Source organism: Trametes versicolor (genome assembly GCF_000271585.1).
Source record: "Trametes versicolor FP-101664 SS1 unplaced genomic scaffold TRAVEscaffold_10, whole genome shotgun sequence".
NCBI classification, from domain to species: Eukaryota; Fungi; Basidiomycota; class Agaricomycetes; order Polyporales; family Polyporaceae; genus Trametes; species Trametes versicolor.
The window spans coordinates 1,106,837-1,125,439 of NW_007360330.1; the positions used below are offsets into that span (position 1 = coordinate 1,106,837).

The window sequence follows — 18,603 nt, forward strand, 5'->3', positions numbered from 1 at the left end:
CGTTTCCTCAGTCTCACGCAACCCCAGCATGACCGGTCATCTTATACTTTTCTTTGCTTCTCATATTCTCAAATTCAATCGCGGACGAGCCCAAGAATTCTGAATGGCGCAACGAAGGCGACTGATTTGGGGCAGATAACTTAGCCATGACTCGACTGCCCAGCGTAACTCTTCGCACTCCTCTCTGTCTCCACCACTACACGTTCAACGACAATGGCCGCCATCGCATCGACAGCTAAAACTTTCCGGATCGCCGTGGTCGGCGTCGGACTCGTCGGCGGCGAGTTTATCAAGCAGCTCCTTGCGTTCCCCGCGCCCAGCCCCTTCCGCCTCGTCTCGCTCTCGTCCTCCAAGTCGACTATCTTCCAACCTGATGGTCTCTCTGTCTCCGCCTCGAGCTGGAAAGACGAACTCGCAGGCTCCGGGCGGAAGCCTGATCTGCAGACCCTTCTCCGGGAGCTCTCCGCGCTGGTGAAGCCTGGGCAAGAGGTCGTCCTGGTCGACAACACCTCCTCGAATGACGTCGCCGCGCTCTACCCGCAGTTCCTCAAGTTCGGCGTGAACGTGATTACCCCAAACAAGAAGGCGTTCTCGTCGGAGCTCGCGCTGTACGAGCAGATCCTTGCGGCAAGCCTGGAGAGCGGAGCGCGGTTCCTGAACGAGGCCACGGTCGGCGCGGGGCTCCCGATCATCTCTACGCTGAAGGATCTCGTGGCGACGGGCGACAAGGTGTGTACCACGTCTAGTGATCTGGAGGAGGGGATGCTAACGCGGTGGGACGTCGCAGATAACCAAAATCGAGGGTGTGTTCTCTGGCACCATGAGCTACATCTTCAACGAGTTCTCCACTGGGAAGGAGGGTGGACCTAGCTTTTCATCAGTTGTGAGCGTAGCCCGCGAGAAGGGATACACCGTACGTGCATATAGCCATATTGTTCCTGGCCATTCACTTATGGAGTCGCGCTGCAGGAGCCGCACCCCGCGGATGACCTCAACGGTGCAGATGTCGCGCGCAAGCTCACGATCGTCTCCCGCTTCATTCCCTCCCTGCGCTCTGCGCTCCCCAACGGATACCAGTCCGTCAGCACGAAGTCGCTTGTCCCTGCGGAGCTTGAGGGCATCGACTCCGGGGACGAGTTTATCAAGCGGCTCCCCGAATTCGACGCGCACTTCGACAAGATGCGTGCCGATGCTGCTGCGGAGGGCAAGGTTCTGCGGTTCGCCGGTGTCGTTGATGTACAGGCAGGTATCATCAAGGCGGACCTAGAAAAGTACGTCGTACTCATGTGATATATGCGGAACCACGTCTCACGGCTGCATGTAGGTACTCCGTCACCCACCCCTTCTCGACCGCGCTCGGAGGCTCCGACAACATCATCATGTTCCACACTGAACGGTACGGTGCTCGGCCGCTGGTCGTGCAAGGCGCGGGCGCGGGCGCGGCTGTGACCGCTATGGGAGTCTTGAGCGATCTCCTGAAACTCGTGTAAGTAGTAAGGACCCGAAGAAGCAAAATGCATCTGTATCAATAGGTTCGTCACCTCACATTCCCTTCCTGCCGAGCGACTTGCCCATTCACTGACTTTTAGCAGTACATAGTAGGCAACCTGTGCGAACCGGGCTTATACTTCCGCGATATCCTAAACGCTTCCTTGAATCGAGACGGGCCGTCCGCTTAAGATCGGGCGTGTTCATACAACAGTTCGATAATTCTAGTTCTGGGGACGAGCAGAGGTAAATTGACATCGATGTTCCCATTTGCCAAGGGAAACAAAAAAAATATGGTGACGGTCAGCGAGCTCACATGCTGACCGCTGTAATCCAGGAACCTATAATTTGAGATGCGCTCGCTTGTTGAAGTATCATCGGTTATAGGAATCGTACCCACCGCGGCGGCGGCGAAGCCAGTAAACTATCTTGACTGCTCCATACATATAGTTAACCTTGTCGGCTCTACCTTCGAGGTCGTGATGGGAAGTAGGCTGTGTCGGCGGACCCGCATGAATATAGTGCCCCCAAGCGACCGGCCTTCCCTAACTCCCCACAGCTGTTCGCACCTTCGAATGTGACGCTCGCTTAGTGCGTCGACAACAGATTTCCCTGCTATATAACAGAAGGTGGATGCTTTTGCCCTCAGCGAGGTGCCTTTTCATCCGTCCCCTTCAGTTGTCAAACGGAACGTACTGTATCACGATACACTCGTCCACTTCGACTCGGTGAGTGGTCCGGGTACGAAAAGGTTGCAGTCGACTGAAATTCATTAGCTGCATATTTGTTATGATGACGACACCACATGACGCCAGGACACCTACAATTTCTGCTCGTACGGATGTTAGACGGCTGGATGACTCGGTGCGCCATCCTACGTCGTGTTTTCCGCACGCTAATGAATATCTTATTTGTGGTGCATAGGATATAGAGGAGTGGAAGCCACTTGAACCTAAGGTGCGCTGAGTTGTTTTCCTCTTCTTTCGTAACCTCATGAGGTGTCTTGTAGGAGATTCTCGCAGAACTCAGTCAGGAATACGACAACAAGCGTAGGACCGAGGCTCAGGAAAAGCTCGATAAAGCAGTCAAGGAGCACTTTGACGACTTGGCGGAGCGGTGGAAGTCGGAGATGGATACATTGCTTGTCTATGTGAGTTTTGTACCACCGCTGGCGATAATTCATTTACACCATCCTGCTCAATACAGGCCGGTCTCTTCTCTGGCGTTTTGACAGCGTTCAACATAGAATCCTACAAGCTCCTCCGACCGGCCCCCATGGATGAGACAGTTGCGGCACTTAAGCAGCTTTCCCAACAGCTCAATAGCTTCTCGATAAACCACCCATTCGTAAACTCCACACAGCATGTCACTTTGGTCGATCCCGCACAGCGACAACCATTCCTCGCCTCACCTACCATAGTCACCATCAACACCCTCTGGTTCTCGAGCCTCATGTTCAGCCTTGCCTCCGCGTCTCTAGCACTTCTCGTGAAGCAGTGGCTATACGAGATCACATCTGGTATATCGGGGAACTCACGGGAAGGCGCTCAACTTCGACAACATCGTCTAGACAGCCTTCAGAGATGGCATGTTCCTACAATTATCAAGGCGATTCCCCTTCTCCTCCAGATTGCCCTCATACTGTTTCTCGTAGGCCTTGTCCTTCTCTTATGGACCCTCCAAGACACGGTCGCGACTGTGGTCACATCTTTCACCGGCGTTCTATTCATCTTCCTAACAGCAGTAACCATCCTTCCAACCTTCGAGTGGCATTGCTGCTACCGCTCGCCTCAAGCGTACATCATGTATACCTTCCTCCGACCCTTTCGAAACGGGGCCATCAGACTGTTTCATCGAGGCGCGAACATCTGCGGGCGGCATGCCTCCACCAAGTCTTTCCTCGGACGGCGCTGCTGGCCGACGTTGCAACAGTGGCTCGGGTTACTTTCGCGCGCGCTGCGATACAGGTCCTGGGAGACACAGGAGCGGGCCTACCTGACCCGTTCCGATGCGTCTCTCTCCCTGAACGTCGCTACCGCCGTCAGAGCCTGCGATGCCACGCTCGATCCTGCTTGTCTCGACAACATGCGCATCGCCCTATCGGCCGAACCGAACGCACCCCTCGTGCGCTGCCTGTGGTCGCTCGGTATGAGGAAGGACATCGCGACGAGCGTCCGGGCGGAGCTTCTGAAGCGGGATGCCCCGGATTCATTGGCACGGGTCGTCCTTCACGCACTGCGCCAGATGCTCGCTGTAGATCGCCACAAACGCGGGACTTCATGGGAGGAAGACGTGCAGGCGCTACTACGCTTCCACAACTTCGCGAACAGCCCGGACGCCCACTTGCCGCACGATGACCTGATGCTGAGAACCAGCTTCTTGATCGCTGTGGAGGCCGAACAGGTGGACAACGTGTACGCTGCCTTGTGCTACTTGGCAGCGGCTGTCCACATCGACTCTGCCGCACCGTGCAGTTACGCGACCGTGACTCGCGGTGAGTAATCCCGTCAATTCATATCGAGGTGTCCGCAACCTAATCTCCTTTTGAATGCCTGCGTCCATGCAGTACTGTCGGCTGCTGAGCAATGGATCGAGCAGAAACAGCCGCCGAGCACGGCGAAGCAGTCCAAAAACGTCCCGCAAGTCTACATGTCCGCCTTCGCCATTGTCGCACATTGCACCCTTCGTCTTATGACAGGGAAGATGGTCACGCCTCACCCATCAAACGACCGCATTGTCAGGCAGTGTGGGCGCGCTAGAGTCGCCCTGGACAGGCTATCGCGCTTCTTACCAAAAATGACGACCTTAGAAGTCGACGTGGCCCTCTGCGACGAGCTTTTGTGGGGTTTGACGCTGCTTCTGCAACCGCTGACAACCCTTTCTCGCGTCAAGCCAGCAGCGGTCAGCGAAGATGTCGTCGCCACCTTGGAGTCAGCGTGGATTGCTGCTCAACCTTCGCTCAAACCTTCGCTCGCGCCTGCGAAACACAGTGGCCGTCCACAAAATGCTGAAGAATCCATCGCCGGTCGGCTGGCCCTCCTACAGCAGAACACGTATTCGTGTTTTGACGCCTTTGGAATGGTCCTCGCTCCTCAATAGCTTCGGTTTTTATGTGAACAAACAAACATTTTGTTAGTCCAACCTGACTTGACTTCTCTTCCCAAAGCGGCCGTAGCTGATTTGCACACAGATGTACAACATGCGAACGTCACTTCTTCTAAACTCCTACATCTGATCCCTCCTTCCTCATCCTCCTACCCAGTTTCATTCAAACCCTCCAGCATACCACACGTTGTGCTGTACAACCGTACGCTGCTTCGTCACGACTTCGTTCATCACCAACGTCGCTTCTCCTGCCATGCACCCTTGAACGTGCGGTTACTGTATATCTTCCACCACGACTATCATGCCTCCGGGGGCCCCCAGCCGTTGACAGGCAAGGTGAGAGAGCCGTAAGCACGTCATACGTGCGATCGCATGTCGGCCACCACGCTGATACGGGAAGTTGTCACGCAGGATTCCCCGTATGACACACGCCTCTGTAGGCCGCTACTAGTCCCCCGTTTTTGGAACTGTTAGTACTGTTTTCCTTTTGAAGCTCGCGCGCTCCGCTGATTGTATCACCCACGATCGCAGTGTCATTCGAGACATGCCCCGCGCGCATGTTTGCCCACGAGTATGAGTCCGCAATATGGTAACGCCTTTGATTTGTGAGGAGCCCGCCTCAGTTTGTATGCTCCATTGACAGCATTCACCCGCAGCATCCTCGAAAGTGCGGATAACTGATGAATCACGCACGTCCAACGGGCCTTGGCTCCCACCTTAAAAGAGTGAAGCGTGCCCCGAGTCCTCACAAGGCTCGTTGGTCAAGCGATGGTGGAGCAAGGTGTCGATTCTAGTCTGGTGAGTCCACAAGCTTGTCATCCTCCTTTCCGTTTCACTTATTTAAAACGCGCGCAGGAGGTGCACGATTCTTCTACAAATTCTTCTCGGGATGGCGAATGGAAAGTTCTTGAGCCACAGGTACGCCAACAAAAACTTGAAGAGCTTATAGTTACTGAAAAGTTATCGTTCAAGGAAATATCCGCCGAACTTCAAAAGGAGTTCAACGACACTCAACAATACGAAGCTCAAGCAGAGCTAGATGAGGTCGTGCAGACGTTTCATGACGGCTCGATGGAGCGATGGAAGTCGGAACTAGATACTTTACTCGTCTACGTGCGTACACAACAACCTTTACTTTGCCGTCTGATAAGCGGCTTATGGTCAACTAATAGGCAGGGCTTTTTTCTGCGGTATTGACCGCCTTCAATGTGGAGTCCTACCGACTTCTTCAGCCCGATGCAGTGGAGTCCGCAATCGCAGCCATCCGGCTAGCTTCCGAGCCGCCGCACAACCAGGCCAACAACCCTCTTCTTGCGAACGGTATCCGGCAGCAGCGCGGTCTCCGCGACGAGATCGCTGCGTTTAGCCCTCCGCTTTTCGTGATTTGGGTGAACTGTCTCTGGTTCTCCAGCCTCGTCATTAGTCTTGCTTCGGCGTCGATCGCCCTCATAGTCAAGCAATGGCTGTACGAGAACAACGCCGGGATCTCGGGGAAGTCCCGCGCGTCTACCCAACTACTGCAGTACCGCATGGATTCCCTCACGCGATGGAAAGTGCGCGCAATCATCATGTTGGTGCCTGTGATGCTTCAGCTCGCCCTTATCATCTTCCTCGCCGGGCTCGCCATCCTCCTGTGGAACCTACACATCGTCGTCGCCATCGTCGCATCCTCGTTCATTGGCACCCTCTTCCTCTTCCTCGCTACTGTCACAGTTTTGCCGGCGTACCGATGGGATTGCTGCTACCGCTCGCCCCAGGCACTCGTCGTATACGCCGTCGTACGCGCGTTTCGCAACCGCCTCATGGACGCCCAGCAACGCTGCAACAGATTCTGCGCCGCGCATCGATCTGCGAGCAAGTCTCCGCTTATCGACCTTTGGTGGTCCACGCTGCAGCGGTGCTGCGGTATCTTCTCGCGCACGACCAAGTACCGCACGTGGCAGGCGCAGGAGCGCTTCAACCTCCGCAACGAATCTAACGCGCTCAACATCAAGACGGCGGTGGCAGCATACACGACGACCCTCGAGCCAATCTGTCTCGACCAGATGCGCATTGTGCTCTCTGGCGAGCCCGGCCTTCCGCTCCTGCATTGTCTAAATGCGTTGGACATTGCTACGGGGGACGGCTCGGTGGTGCCCGCGTCATTCCTCAAGCGCAACGCGCGCGCGATCATGTCGCGCATGTTGCTGTATGCTCTGCGGCAGATGCTCACTGTCGAGCGTGGCGCGCGGGCGGACTTTAAGCCTGGCTGGGAAGCTACTGTTCAGGCGCTCTTCAACTCCTACAACGCGGTCCTGTCGGGCATATCCGTCCCATACGATGACCTCGCACTACGGACCGCGTTCCTCATCTCGATGGAGGCAAAGGATACCGCGAATTGCTACACCGCGTTGCGCTACCTCTCCGCTGCGGTCGACGTGGACTCGGCGGCGCCTTGCACCTACTCCACTGTCTCCCACGGTGAGCGGCGTACTTTCTCGTGGGGCGAACAAGTTGCTGATTGACCATACCCCACCTTCTTGACATGCAGTGCTGTCAGCAGCTGAACAGTGGATCGAGAACCAAGACCTCAATGCGCGCAGCACGACGCTCCCCCAGATCAACATGACCGCCTTCTTCATCGTCGTCCACTGCATGCTGCGCGTGGTCGAAGAGAAGACGGACGTGCCCATGCCCCAACGATCGCGGTTCGAGCGCCTCTGCGCTCGGGCTCGTGCGGCGCTTTGTGCCCTTCCACTGTTCCTGCCGGATCCCGACACCCTTGCGCGCGACGCCACCCTCTGCGACCAGTTTTCGTTTGGGCTGCAGCTCCTCCTCGCACCGCTCACGCGGCTCTCACGCGCGATGGACGCCCCCCACGGGGCCGACACCGCCCCGCACCTAGTCGATACGCCGTCGCCGATCCACGAGGACGTGGTCGGTGCGCTGGAGGGCGTGTGGGATACGGCGCGTGCGGTCCTGGATACGTCTCCGCACCCAGCACGGGTTGCGGGCCTCCCCATATCGCTGCGGCTGGCTGCTTTACAGAGCGATGTGGAATTGTTCTTCAATCCGTTCGGACTTACTTTCTCCGTGGCATGCCGTTAACGCTTCATTTCCTGTGTTGCGTGTTAGCCGGGGATTGGACTGAGAACCCTTCGAAGCCCGCCGGGCGGGTCGCAGAGCACGCGTACTATGTATTGACGTCGTTCGAGACGGAAGCCAGACTATCTCTTCTGTTACAATGACGACACATATTAATACCACCCCATTTCCTAGATGTCCTCTCTTGGATGCCTTTCCAGCTTCCGGGATCAAATTCATCCGTTGATAGCCCCTACCAAGCGGACGTCAAGCCGCATTCGTGTAGAACACGCAAACAGAAGTACGAGTTCCATAGGGTGGGCACTTAGGGGGCCCTTCTTTACTTCTCTCATAACAGACATCGCGTATATGCTCACAATTATCTCCCAGTTCCTAGTTCATCTATCCCACACGCGCTCTCCATTGGATCCACTTCATGTATCAGGCGCCCGCCAGAGGTCGATGGCGTGACCGGCTATACATGCGGATGCCGCCCTCTCTTATGGTTCGCCGACGTGCTTGACGTTAAGGCCGGAATGATTAAGGCCGATTTGGAAAGGTACGACCGTCCTGCGTGGTTTCCAGAAATTATCAACTGACAGCCGACGGTGGCGTACAGACATTTTGCCACTCCGAGTTATCGACACACTCGGATAATTCTATTTGGAAACCCCGGGTACACCTTGGAACCCCTCTGCTAGTTTGGAAACCCGGTTTCGTCGCGGCCTGCATCGGAGCACCTCCGGGTGATGCGTACCCCAAATGAGACGTGGTCGGCAGGTGTGTGCGCGCGCGGGCGCGGCTCTCTTGTTTCGTACACGAATACGGGCATGCACCACGGTCTAAATGTCTCGATCACAGCCGTGCGTCACGAAGCTGGCTTGAACAATGGATACGCGCACATCCGACTCGTCGCGAGCAGGTGAATGCATTATAATTCTAAATATGTCTCTCGGAATAGGCGCATCTTCAAGTTTCTACTTCATTGATATAGTTCATGCTGCGCGCGAGGCTCGATGTGAGTCCCGCGCGCTGCGCGAACTGTTCAGGAATCGTCTCAATTATTTACAGAATTACCACGTAGCGTCCAGATGTTCTGGAGTCCCCCGACGGCGCATCGCGCGTGCCCTCCGTACGACGGCGGGCTCACGCGTAGGGATCCGCGCGGCCGAGGGCGCCTGTTGCCCGGCCGCGTTTGACACCTTCGGACAGGGGTTTCTACGTGTAATCTTTTGGAACCCGGGTTATTGTGCGTACCCCGGGTTTCTAAATAGAATTATCCCTGCTTCTGGTCATCTGTACTCATGAACGCAACACACGTCAGCATCGCAGAGAACCGACGGGGATCATCGTAGCACCCGATGCAACGAAAGGCCGCCGAGAAGCGTCCCGGAAAGTCTCTGAAGTCTCGTCGTTTAGCGATGGCCTAGTATAGCATCCATCCTAGCCTGGTGAGTGCACACGTTTTACAATTTGACCTTCTATCTCACACCGGAGGTGCAATAGCCTTCTGCAGATGCTACTCCGAGTGACGACGAATGGAAAGTTCTTGAATCGCATGTCCAGACTCCACTACAGTAATCTACCGGTCCTCGGGACACCCAAATTTTGTTTCGCCCTTTCCGCCTGTTATGCACCACGATCTCCATATCGGCTAGTCCCTTGACATAAGTAGATGTCCTCGCTATGTATCTATAACATTGTGGAGTGATATTCCACCGGATGAATGAGATCGGTAGGGAAATACTCAAAAATCCGTTATCAAAGACTCTTGAGTCCTCGGGACAGTCACATCACGCTCCATTTATGGCAGGAAGACAGATTAGATAGCCGGATCGCACGATCATCTACTGATCGTCTTCGTCTTCGTCCTCGTCCTCATCCTCGTCTTCCTTGTCCCTGCCGCCCTCACCCTCTCCTGCGTCCTCATCTGCATCCTCGCCTGCCCCTTCGTTCTCGCCCTCTAGCCCATCTCCTCCTCCGCCAGAGTCTCGCAGCTTAGGTTTGGGGATTGCGGGCTCGATCTTCCCAAGCTTCGGCTTAGACCACCCTATGCGCCGCTTCTCCTCGCGTGCCCGTATGCGCTCGGTTTCCCACTCTGCCAACGCCTCCTGGTACTGCGCTCTCTGCGCGTCCACACGCTTCTTTCGCGTGTCCACCTGCTTCTCCCATTCCTGCACCTGGGCTTGGTACGCGTCCTTCTCAGCGGCTCGTGCTTGCTTCGCCTCCGCCTCGCGCTCTTGGGTAGCCTCGTACTCTACCACCTCAGAGAAGAACTCTTGGCCATCCAGTAGCTTGGGGAGTCCATCACCAAACACTCGTCTCTTCTTCTTCTTTCCTTGCTGGTCAGTCTGCGTCTGTAGCTTCTCCTGTGCACGATCAAGATACACATTTTGCAGGATTACTGTCGCTTGCATCGTGACCATGGTCGATTTCCTTGCGCTGTCCCTAGCCTCGCTCTCCCGGAGAGCGACCTGCAGCTGGCCCTCAAACTCTGTTGCTGGCTCGTGCCGGAGGAGGTCCTCGTATCGACGCTTCGCAGGAGAGATGCTGTCAGGAAGGAATTGTGGGGGTGCAGCTTGGGCAGGAAGAGGGGAAGGGGAGACAAGGGCGGCTGCACGCGTCAAGGTAAGCCTTTCGACTGTGGTGCGGATGTGAGATGGGGTTCGAGGGGCGGCTGTTGCTTGGGTCGCCGTCGATGGACCTGGGTCTCCACCTGCGCTGGAAGCACTAGCCATGCGCCGTGAGAGCTCCTCCGAGACGAGCTGCGAGAGTATCCGGACCGGGCTTGTTTGTACGAATGGGAGATGGCCTCGGGAGGACGTCTCGAGGCTAGGCGCCATGAGGTCAGCCGTAATGACATCGGGATTGAAGGGCTCGACTCCTGTCTTTCGAAATGCAGCCTTGATGTTCTCTGGTGTGAGTGCTGCGACGTGAGCCCCGCCATAGACTGAGAGGAAGGTGGCCTTAGTGACCTTCTCCCCTCGGCGCTCGAGGGTATCTCGTGCTCGCTTCCAGTGTTGTTTTAAGACACTGAAGATGACGACGTCGAGTCCCTGGTACACATGGGTAGAGTGCGACGGGTAGCAGAGGATGTGAATGTTGTTCTTGCGAGCATAGTCGAGGAATTCGAAGGTATAATGAGAGCTGTGCCCATCGACAAGGAGTAGGCGGCGGCGTCCCGCAGCCTTCTCTTTGGTGTACTTGTCAAACTGTTTGATCCACTCCGCACTGATCTCGCCATTCACATAGCCCTTCTTTGAGTAACCCAGACTGTGCTATTGTGAGTTCACTGAGGTACACAGAAGATGGTGTCAGAGCTCACGAAGCATTCAAAGGGTTATCTTGCTTCCATGCTGCCTGGTACGCTTCACCCTTGTAGATCACGGCCGGTGGAATTGAAGAGCCGTCCGCACATATAGTCACTAGGACCGTGATGTTCTCCCGGTCTCCGCTCTCCTGTTGATACTGAAACTTGCGTCCAGCCGGTCCAATAACACGCTCTGTACCGCCCACCCCTTGTTGCAGCCCCGTTTCATCCATGCCATAGATGCACTCCGGAACGATCGGATCCTCCCCCTCCTCGCCATCGATGACCTTCTTCAGCAGCTCAAAGTATGCCTTCTTGTTTGAGGGATTGACCGAGCGTGCCCGCGCACGGTCAATCGGACGCGTCCAGTAGCGGCCAAGTCGGTCCGAGTGCCTCTCGACAAAACGGTATGTCCACTCTTTCCCTATGCCGCCTGTCGGGAACTCGTTGCCTAGTCGTGCTTTGCAGATGCTGTCGACGTGTTCCTTTAACCGCTGATGACTGAGAGGAAACCCACGTAGCGCCGTGTCAATAGTGAATTCCACGACAACCTCCTCCTCGCCATCTGTCAACCACCGCTTCTCCGCATTGAACGCTCGGATGCTTCGCCGGCCGTTCGCCCGTGCAATCACCGTGCTCTTTGGGAGGTCGATGCGCTTCTTCGTCTTTTCGAAGCACTCCGCTGATATGGCTTGACAGATCTTTCGCACCCCTCGAGGCTTCTTCCTCAGCCGGTTGTCTTGTTCTTCATTGTATGTGTCGGCAGCAATGTTGATCCAGTGATCGTAGAATTCCGAGTCAAGCTGCAGCTGCTTTGTTTTTGAGAGCGCTCGGCCAGGCATTGTGAGTATAAGTTGTGTCACTCAGCAAGAGTCCTCGAGTCGTCCGTTGTCCCTCGCGGCCTGGGGCAGGCGTTTGGTAGCACACTAGCCCGATTTAGTAGTCAGACATATCTGAGCGCCCAGTGTGACGTCCTTCACTTCGAGAGCTGTGGCTGACTGCCCCTCCTTCAGTGGAACTATGATCCTCACCGCGTCCTTCTCCCGATAGCACTGCAAACCCGAATGAATGCTCGTCAATGTCTCTTTGCCCTACAGTCCCAATTTGGGGCCAATCCGCTTTGCCTATGTGCGAGGATCATAGATATAAATTCGCTTGTTGCCCATTCATGGTGTAAGTGCTAACATTTCGAGCGCATTTTCTAAAGACAGGCCAAGATATGATAGAAATATGCTCCTATATGGCTACTGAAGATGCTATGAGAGTTTGGCGTGACCAGGAGGTCTACAGCGGACGGGAAAGGCAAAGTGTCCCGGGGACCCATGGTGTCCCGAGGACCGGTAGATTACTGTAGCAGCGATAATTCAGACAGTGCAGCGTGTAAGGAAAGTTCAGTGGCGCCTGCGTGATTCCTCTAACGCATCGCGCGTGTCATGATTAATATTGTGTCGCGCACGTTGACTGTCAAGCGGCGCGCGTTTGGGAAGACTCCAAGCGTGGCTGGGAAGCAGTTCTGGCGGCGGGCGCTCTTCAGTAGCTATCAGGTGGTCCTTTCGGGTATTGTCCTGACGACGAATTGGTACCGCAGACCGTGTTACTCGTCTTAACGGAGGCGAAGAACGCAACGAAGTCGCACAAAGTGGCACGTTAACGTTGTTGTACACTGCCTGCATGCTGGGTGAGCAGATTGTATCTCACTACCCTTTAGGTTAAGTCGCATACCGCTAACTGTTCCCTAGCTATCCAACACGTAGTGTTGTTAGTGGCTGAACGGTGGGCGGACGATAAAGACCTCTTGCAAGCGCAAGACGCGCACCGGAAGCACGACGCTCCCCCACGTCTACACAACCGCTTTCCTCACCGTGACGTCTTCCATTACATGCTGCGTCCCCGCACTCTCAGCTCCTTCGACGGGTTGACGCTGAGGGCGGTGTCATTAACGCTGATCTGGCAAGGCAGGCAGGCTCTATGTGCATGGTCATAGTTGGTAGCAACGTACCAATATGGCACTCGCAGCACTTATCGGTGCAAGAAGGTTCCGCCGAACCTCAGGCCTCATACTCTTTTTTGACGGTGCTAAACACGCGCGGCGGCAGGCGCCTTTCGTGATTATTGCTCGGCAGTGAGGAACAGCGACCTCTGCGCCTAAACTAGAGCTACCGTACGGAGGAAATGCTTTACGCACGCGGGTACTACAACGTACCCACAGTGTGGGACTGCATGCTCCCCGTACGGCCGACCAGCTAATCCCCGGCCGGTACGTACGTTTGCAGCGGCCTACCCACTAAAACCCCCGGTGATTTAGTCCAATCAGAAGGCAAACGGTCCTCTTCATGTAGCGTCTTCTCCCACGTCTTCAGCACCGTGCTCGGCGGCACAGCCCACTTACCAGCAACCCGTTTACTTGCTAGGGTACAGTCGGTGTTCAGTCTCCCAGTAATCACTCTCATCCAACGATTCTCCACGTAGCCTTCCTCCTCTCGCAGCGGGAGAGGAACACGGCCCCCCACTACCCGGTCGCACCGCAGGACCCAAATCAGGTACGCGGTCTCAGTCAAGATGATGCGGGCGAGGCGGGTGGCGCCAGGGCGGGCTGCGCCCTCAGCGGTGAGTGCGGCGACCGCATGGCCCCCCAGTGCGAGGCCAAGTGTGAGTTCAGGCAGGTTAAGCGACTTCTTGCTCAGGATGCCCCGGGCTAGGGCCCACGCCACTCGCTGCCCTGGCGCCTCACACTGGCACAAGATATGCTCCATCGTTTCAGTCACCCCACATACGGGGCAGATCGCACGGTCCTCATACCCGGGTATGTGCGCCCAGTACTTGCCCACTCGGTGGCCTTCGTGCAGTGCTTTCCACGTGAAGTCGCGTGCTTTGCGCGATATGGGGTTCCGCCTGAGGAGGTTCCACACCATCTGCTCAGGCGCGCGTACTCCAAAAGCCCGCTCCAGGTCCCGCTGGACAGTCAGCAGGTTCCGCAGCGTTGCAGGGCGGTCGTCCTTCGCGTTCCATTCCTGTATCCCCTGGTACGCCAGTCTCTGGGTAAGGTGGGGGAGCGACGCGCCGCGGACCATGTAGCGCTCAGGGGCGGGGAGGTGCAGGGGACGCGCAGGAGGGGGGCACGCCGCTCCCTCTCCCGCCAGGCGGTCGGCTTCTTCATTTCCGCGGACTCCGGAGTGGCCCTTGACCCATTTGAAGGTCGTGGGTGCGCTCCTAGAGCGCAGCAAGCTTACAACTTCTTTGATTATGGTCGCGTTTGCCACACCTATCCAGCCCCGTCTTTCCCACCCCGGGAGGTGTTCCGTTAGCCCATTTACCACATACTTCGAGTCGCTGACAATGTTCATAGGGGCGAAGGGTGCCGTACGACGGTGGGCCATCGCAACAGCGTAGAGTTCCGCAACCTGGTTGGTTTGGGAGTCATAGGGAACCCGCTCCCCAGCATTGCGTTGGTCTCCCTCACCAAACCATACACCACTACCCGCGGCCGCACGTCCAGAGTTAGTGCCAGTTGCGGAGCCATCCGTGAAGATCTCAACACTCTCTCCTGGGAGCTGGAAGGGGTTCGCGGGGCGGAGTGCGGCACGCCTATCTCCATTTTCGCTCCGGACAAAGACTCGTAGTGCCATTGCGAGGGGGCCGTCCGTGGATACCGAGGGATTGAAGAGGACGCGCTCGTGCGCTAGGCGGGCTGTCCGGTTTTCCCCTGCCCGCGTTGGGGTTAGGGTAAGGCCATCCTCATTCTCGTCGCGCGATAGGCTCCATTTCTCACTCAGCTTGCCCAGCAGTTTCGCCGCTGCAGTGGCACATCGGTGGGGGTTGTCACACCCATACTGGGCTCTGTCATACGCACAGTCTTGACACTGGCAGTCCGCACGGCTCACATGGGATCCGTCGTGGGCAGCGACTCGGTCAGCTGCTCTCTCGCATTGCTCAACGGTCCTGACCCGGTGCGCGTTACGCAGGCAGCGGCTCGCTACGGTGTTCTCATTGCAGCGTCCCGGATCTCGCCCAAGGTGGTACCAGGCAGGCATCTGTCGGCGGAGGGCCCGGGACGGATTGTTCGTTTCACAGCGTACGCCATACTTCTTCGCCGCCTGGATCATTGCTTTCAAGCATCGCGGGATCCCCGTCGCCGCCCTGGTGCTAACACTCCACGACTGCAGGAAGGTATTTACGCGGGCCTCTACATCAACGTTCCTGCAATCCGCCGCAATTGCCCGCGCTAGGAGGGCATCCGCCACCGCAGCCCATTGCGGGCGCCGCGCGCCAATGGCCAGGTACGCACGGAGCCACATTAGCTGGATTGCGTCGTTCCGGGTCTTGATGTCCAGCAGATTTAGCCCGCCCTGGGCGATGGGCTTGTATAACTCAGGCCTCATACTCGGCCCAGCACGGTACGCGCTCGGCTCCCGGTCTTGTGGTCCCGGGGTGCTATCTCGCGAAGCAGACGAAGGATACGCGCGAGACGTTACTTACGAGGTATGCGGGCTTGACCGACACTTGCTATAATGGTTAGCTGTTTGCCGTTATACTTAATCGCGTCCTCCTATATTTATATAGGTCACCTTAGAAAGTGCTAATGCATCAGCGTTTGGCTACCTCCTTCCCATTCGCTCCAAATTGCGTCCACCCGTGTCCTCGGTGACTTGGAGGCCTCCCTGCTCTACGTCAGGTGTGCGGGCGTTGGCGCTCGTATGTCTGCGAATCGTCCGTTGGCTCCAGATACCAAGACGTATAAGAGCCTTGCGTATGAGGACGAGCCCCAAGGACCCACTTGCTGCCCTTCTTCAACCGTTCCCGTGCATCAAGTGTTGATCAGTGAGTGCCAGGTCGTGCGGGGAGCTCTATCTGACGCTCCTGCAGAACGAGGACGGCATCAATACGGCATGCCAGACAACCCTGGCAACGTAGCTATGATATTCAATGGGACATTCGCCGTCCACGCTCCTGCAAGTTCCCTTTAATATGATGCTAGATAGCTTGTTAACGAGTTACCGTCCATGCAGCCACCACCCTCGGACACTCAGGATCGTGATGTACGGGAAGCGGACTCGGAAGCGTGGAAGGTGCTCGAACCCCAGGTTGATTGTCTTTGCCAACATCTCACGAGCACGAGTTTGCTAATCAAGTTCTCAGGATGCCCTCCGGATGATTCAGGAGGAGCTTGGTGATACTAAGAACAAGCTCAATGCGCAAGCGGTGCTTGATAAGGCTGTCAAGGAGCACTTCGAAGCGTTGTCCAAAAGATGGAAGTCTGAAATGGACACTCTGTTGATCTATGTAAGTTCTTCGCCCTACTCATACTTACGAAATGCTTACCACACTGCTTCATCGCAGGCGGCCCTCTTTTCCGCTATTCTGACTGCTTTCAACGTGGGGTTGTACAAGCTGCTTCGACCCGACCCGATGGACGACGCAGTTGCGACACTCAAGCAGCTTTCTCAACAACTCAACAGCTACTCGATTAACCTTCCCTTCGTAAATTCAACTCAGCGCGTACCCCCAGCCAACGACGTCGACTCTAACACGACGAAAGCGCATTTCCTTCCTCCTCGGTCCATCATCGTCATCAACACGCTCTGGTTCTCGAGCCTCGTATTCAGTCTCGCCTCCGCTTCCCTAGCTCTCCTGGTCAAGCAATGGTTATACGAGCTCACATACAGGATACCGAGCACGTCTCGGGAGGGCGCTCAACTTCGTCAACATCGCTTGGATAATCTCGCGGAGTGGCACATCCCCACAATCATCACGATCATACCTCTCCTTCTACAGATCGCGCTCGTACTGTTCCTCGTGGGACTCGTCCTCCTGCTGTGGCCTCTCCAAGACACGGTTGCGATGGTTACAACGATCTGGGTTGCACTTCTGTTCACGTTCCTAGTTGTGTTCACCATTCTTCCTGCTTTCAACTGGCGATGCTCCTATCGCTCTCCTCAGGCGTTTATCATCTACGCCGGCGTTCGTGCCTTTCACGACGGCTTTATCAAGCTAGCTCGGGCGGGTCTCGCCCATTACACAAACCTGATCTCTCTGTCCGTCAAGGAGAAACACCGCAGCAAGCCTTGGTGGTCCAAGCTGAGAGACAGATGCAAACGGATATCAGGCTGGACCCTTTACGGTCCATGGGAGGCCCGAGAGCGGGCCTATCTCAAATCACCCGCGACTTCATTATCCCTCGACATCGCCACTGGCACGACGGCGTGCACAGAAACGCTTGACCCCAACTGCTTGGAAAGCTTGCTCCTCGTCATGGCGGAGAAGTGCGCTACACCGTCTCTTGCGAGCTGCCTTCGGTCGCTCGACTGGATGGAGGACATCTCTCAAAGCAACCGGGCAGCCCTCATGATGCGTAGCGATCCCCAAACCCTCCCGAGATTCATCCACTACGCTCTGCTGCAGATGTTCACCATACCACATGCGGAGCGACTCGGGCCCAAAATCGTTGGCTGGGAGCAGGACGTGGTGAAGCTCAGGGATTCCCTCAATCGGCTCCATGTCGACCTCCTGGACGAGAAGTTTCTGCACATGAACTTCATGATCGCGATAGAAGCCAAGTCAATGAAAAACGTGCGCGAAGCGTTGACTTACCTTGCAGGCGCTGTCTCTACTAGCCGCTCCCCTCCTAAGTATTCCACTCTCGTCCGAGGTTAGTCAAGTATCAACACGATGGTTGCTGCGCTAGCGAACTTACATACTGTCTGGGATTAGTTTTATCTTCTGCAGTCCAGTGGCTCGAGCACGAAAGGACCGACCGCATCTCGAAGCAGATCGCTGAACTTGAACGCCAAGCCGAGGCACTCCGGACCGAAAGACTAGCTGGTCGCGCCGAACCTCCTCCCCCCGTTGCCAATCCTCCTCCCCCTGTTGTCGAGCCCACCCAGTCGCCTCAGAACGTGTTACTCGCGTTCTCTATCGTCGTTCATTGCGCCCTTTGCGTCATCAAGGGAACGGTGGTTGTTCCCGAGCTACGGAGAGGCTCGTTCGAAGACCTTTGCGCGCAAGCGAACGTGGCAGTCCTGCTACGGTCTCTGCCAAGGGCCAACGACCTTACCACGCACCCCGTTCTGTCTAAGGACTTCATGGCGGGGTTGAACACGCTCCTTCGTCCGCTCACGCGCCTCTCGCGATGCATGGTTGAGGCGGCCCGGGCGGATATGCCGCTGCCGCTCGACATGGCGTTTCTCATCCGCGAAGACTTTGTTCAAGCCTTGGTGGATGGGTACATCAGCGCTCAAAAGGGTCTTCCTAAGGAAAAATTCCCGCTACTTATGGTGCCCGGCATTCTTGATCTCCATGAGAGGCTCGCGGCATTGGGGGGCACGCTCCAGCAACACTTCCGCGTTGGTGAACAAGGCCTCTTCTTCGAAAACGAAGCAAGTTGAATCACGCACCCGTAACCTGCAGCATGGTAAGTGTGCCCTCGATCTCGCCGCGCGGCGTTTATAACTGACGACGACGATAGGAAGTCGACGACGCGTACGACGTTGGACCTCTTGGGCTTCTTGGGACGAGGGAATTGGCTGGATCTCCCCGCGCGCGGCTGTAGTAACGCCGTAATTCTTGACCACATGTACCACCACTCGTTGCTCTGATATCATTTCTTGGATCTGTATGTCCGCATGTCATCGTTTCGCTGT

The 18,603-nt window shown here is 56.2% G+C and overlaps 10 protein-coding genes across 10 annotated transcripts; 5 read left to right on the top strand and 5 right to left on the bottom strand.

Annotated features, from left to right (window-relative positions):
* Positions 1-91: 91 nt before the first annotated feature.
* TRAVEDRAFT_30896 (aspartate kinase homoserine dehydrogenase) lies at positions 92-1,646 on the top strand. Its single transcript, XM_008043610.1, has 5 exons — positions 92-729; positions 788-913; positions 970-1,271; positions 1,325-1,532; positions 1,590-1,646. Exons 1-4 carry the CDS (start codon positions 214-216, stop codon positions 1,488-1,490), a joined length of 1,110 nt encoding a protein of 369 aa, XP_008041801.1. The 5' UTR covers positions 92-213; the 3' UTR covers positions 1,491-1,532; positions 1,590-1,646.
* An 893-nt stretch (positions 1,647-2,539) lies between these two features.
* On the top strand, positions 2,540-2,796 carry TRAVEDRAFT_85821 (uncharacterized protein; the record flags this gene model as incomplete). The annotated part of the gene is made up of 2 exons (XM_008044064.1): positions 2,540-2,638; positions 2,695-2,796. Coding segments are annotated over 2 exons (201 nt in total), but the record flags the coding sequence as incomplete, so codon positions are not given.
* Positions 2,797-3,573: 777 nt separating this feature from the next.
* Positions 3,574-4,587, top strand: TRAVEDRAFT_22775 (uncharacterized protein; the record flags this gene model as incomplete). The annotated part of the gene is made up of 2 exons (XM_008043533.1): positions 3,574-3,982; positions 4,055-4,587. The coding sequence occupies 2 exons, from the start codon at positions 3,574-3,576 to the stop codon at positions 4,585-4,587; spliced, it is 942 nt and encodes a 313-aa protein (XP_008041724.1).
* Positions 4,588-5,361: 774 nt separating this feature from the next.
* Positions 5,362-7,985, top strand: TRAVEDRAFT_22776 (uncharacterized protein; the record flags this gene model as incomplete). The annotated part of the gene is made up of 6 exons (XM_008043534.1): positions 5,362-5,391; positions 5,449-5,511; positions 6,351-7,053; positions 7,124-7,513; positions 7,708-7,769; positions 7,878-7,985. The coding sequence occupies 6 exons, from the start codon at positions 5,362-5,364 to the stop codon at positions 7,983-7,985; spliced, it is 1,356 nt and encodes a 451-aa protein (XP_008041725.1).
* A 1,905-nt stretch (positions 7,986-9,890) lies between these two features.
* Positions 9,891-10,154, bottom strand: TRAVEDRAFT_80985 (uncharacterized protein; the record flags this gene model as incomplete). The annotated part of the gene is made up of 1 exon (XM_008044065.1): positions 9,891-10,154. A coding segment is annotated over one exon (264 nt), but the record flags the coding sequence as incomplete, so codon positions are not given.
* A 279-nt stretch (positions 10,155-10,433) lies between these two features.
* Positions 10,434-11,226, bottom strand: TRAVEDRAFT_86995 (DDE-domain-containing protein; the record flags this gene model as incomplete). The annotated part of the gene is made up of 2 exons (XM_008044066.1): positions 10,434-10,929; positions 11,024-11,226. Coding segments are annotated over 2 exons (699 nt in total), but the record flags the coding sequence as incomplete, so codon positions are not given.
* Positions 11,227-11,343: 117 nt separating this feature from the next.
* Positions 11,344-11,667, bottom strand: TRAVEDRAFT_82237 (uncharacterized protein; the record flags this gene model as incomplete). The annotated part of the gene is made up of 1 exon (XM_008044067.1): positions 11,344-11,667. A coding segment is annotated over one exon (324 nt), but the record flags the coding sequence as incomplete, so codon positions are not given.
* A 1,542-nt stretch (positions 11,668-13,209) lies between these two features.
* Positions 13,210-14,343, bottom strand: TRAVEDRAFT_130384 (RnaseH-domain-containing protein; the record flags this gene model as incomplete). The annotated part of the gene is made up of 1 exon (XM_008044068.1): positions 13,210-14,343. One exon carries the CDS (start codon positions 14,341-14,343, stop codon positions 13,210-13,212), a length of 1,134 nt encoding a protein of 377 aa, XP_008042259.1.
* Positions 14,344-14,568: 225 nt separating this feature from the next.
* TRAVEDRAFT_79429 (uncharacterized protein) lies at positions 14,569-15,069 on the bottom strand (the record flags this gene model as incomplete). The annotated part of the gene is made up of 1 exon (XM_008044069.1): positions 14,569-15,069. A coding segment is annotated over one exon (501 nt), but the record flags the coding sequence as incomplete, so codon positions are not given.
* A 1,114-nt stretch (positions 15,070-16,183) lies between these two features.
* TRAVEDRAFT_88278 (uncharacterized protein) lies at positions 16,184-16,423 on the top strand (the record flags this gene model as incomplete). Its single annotated transcript, XM_008044070.1, has 2 exons — positions 16,184-16,246; positions 16,304-16,423. Coding segments are annotated over 2 exons (183 nt in total), but the record flags the coding sequence as incomplete, so codon positions are not given.
* Between the last annotated feature and the right edge of the window lie 2,180 nt (positions 16,424-18,603).

Bases quoted from the DNA above. Each gene is read 5' to 3' on its own strand.
- TRAVEDRAFT_30896 (XM_008043610.1), top strand. From the start codon at position 214: ATGGCCGCCATCGCATCGACAGCTAAAACTTTCCGGATCGCCGTGGTC. The intron at 914-969 runs GTACGTGCATAT...GTCGCGCTGCAG, and splicing joins CCCGCGAGAAGGGATACACC to GAGCCGCACCCCGCGGATGA. The intron at 1,272-1,324 runs GTACGTCGTACT...GGCTGCATGTAG, and splicing joins ATCAAGGCGGACCTAGAAAA to GTACTCCGTCACCCACCCCT.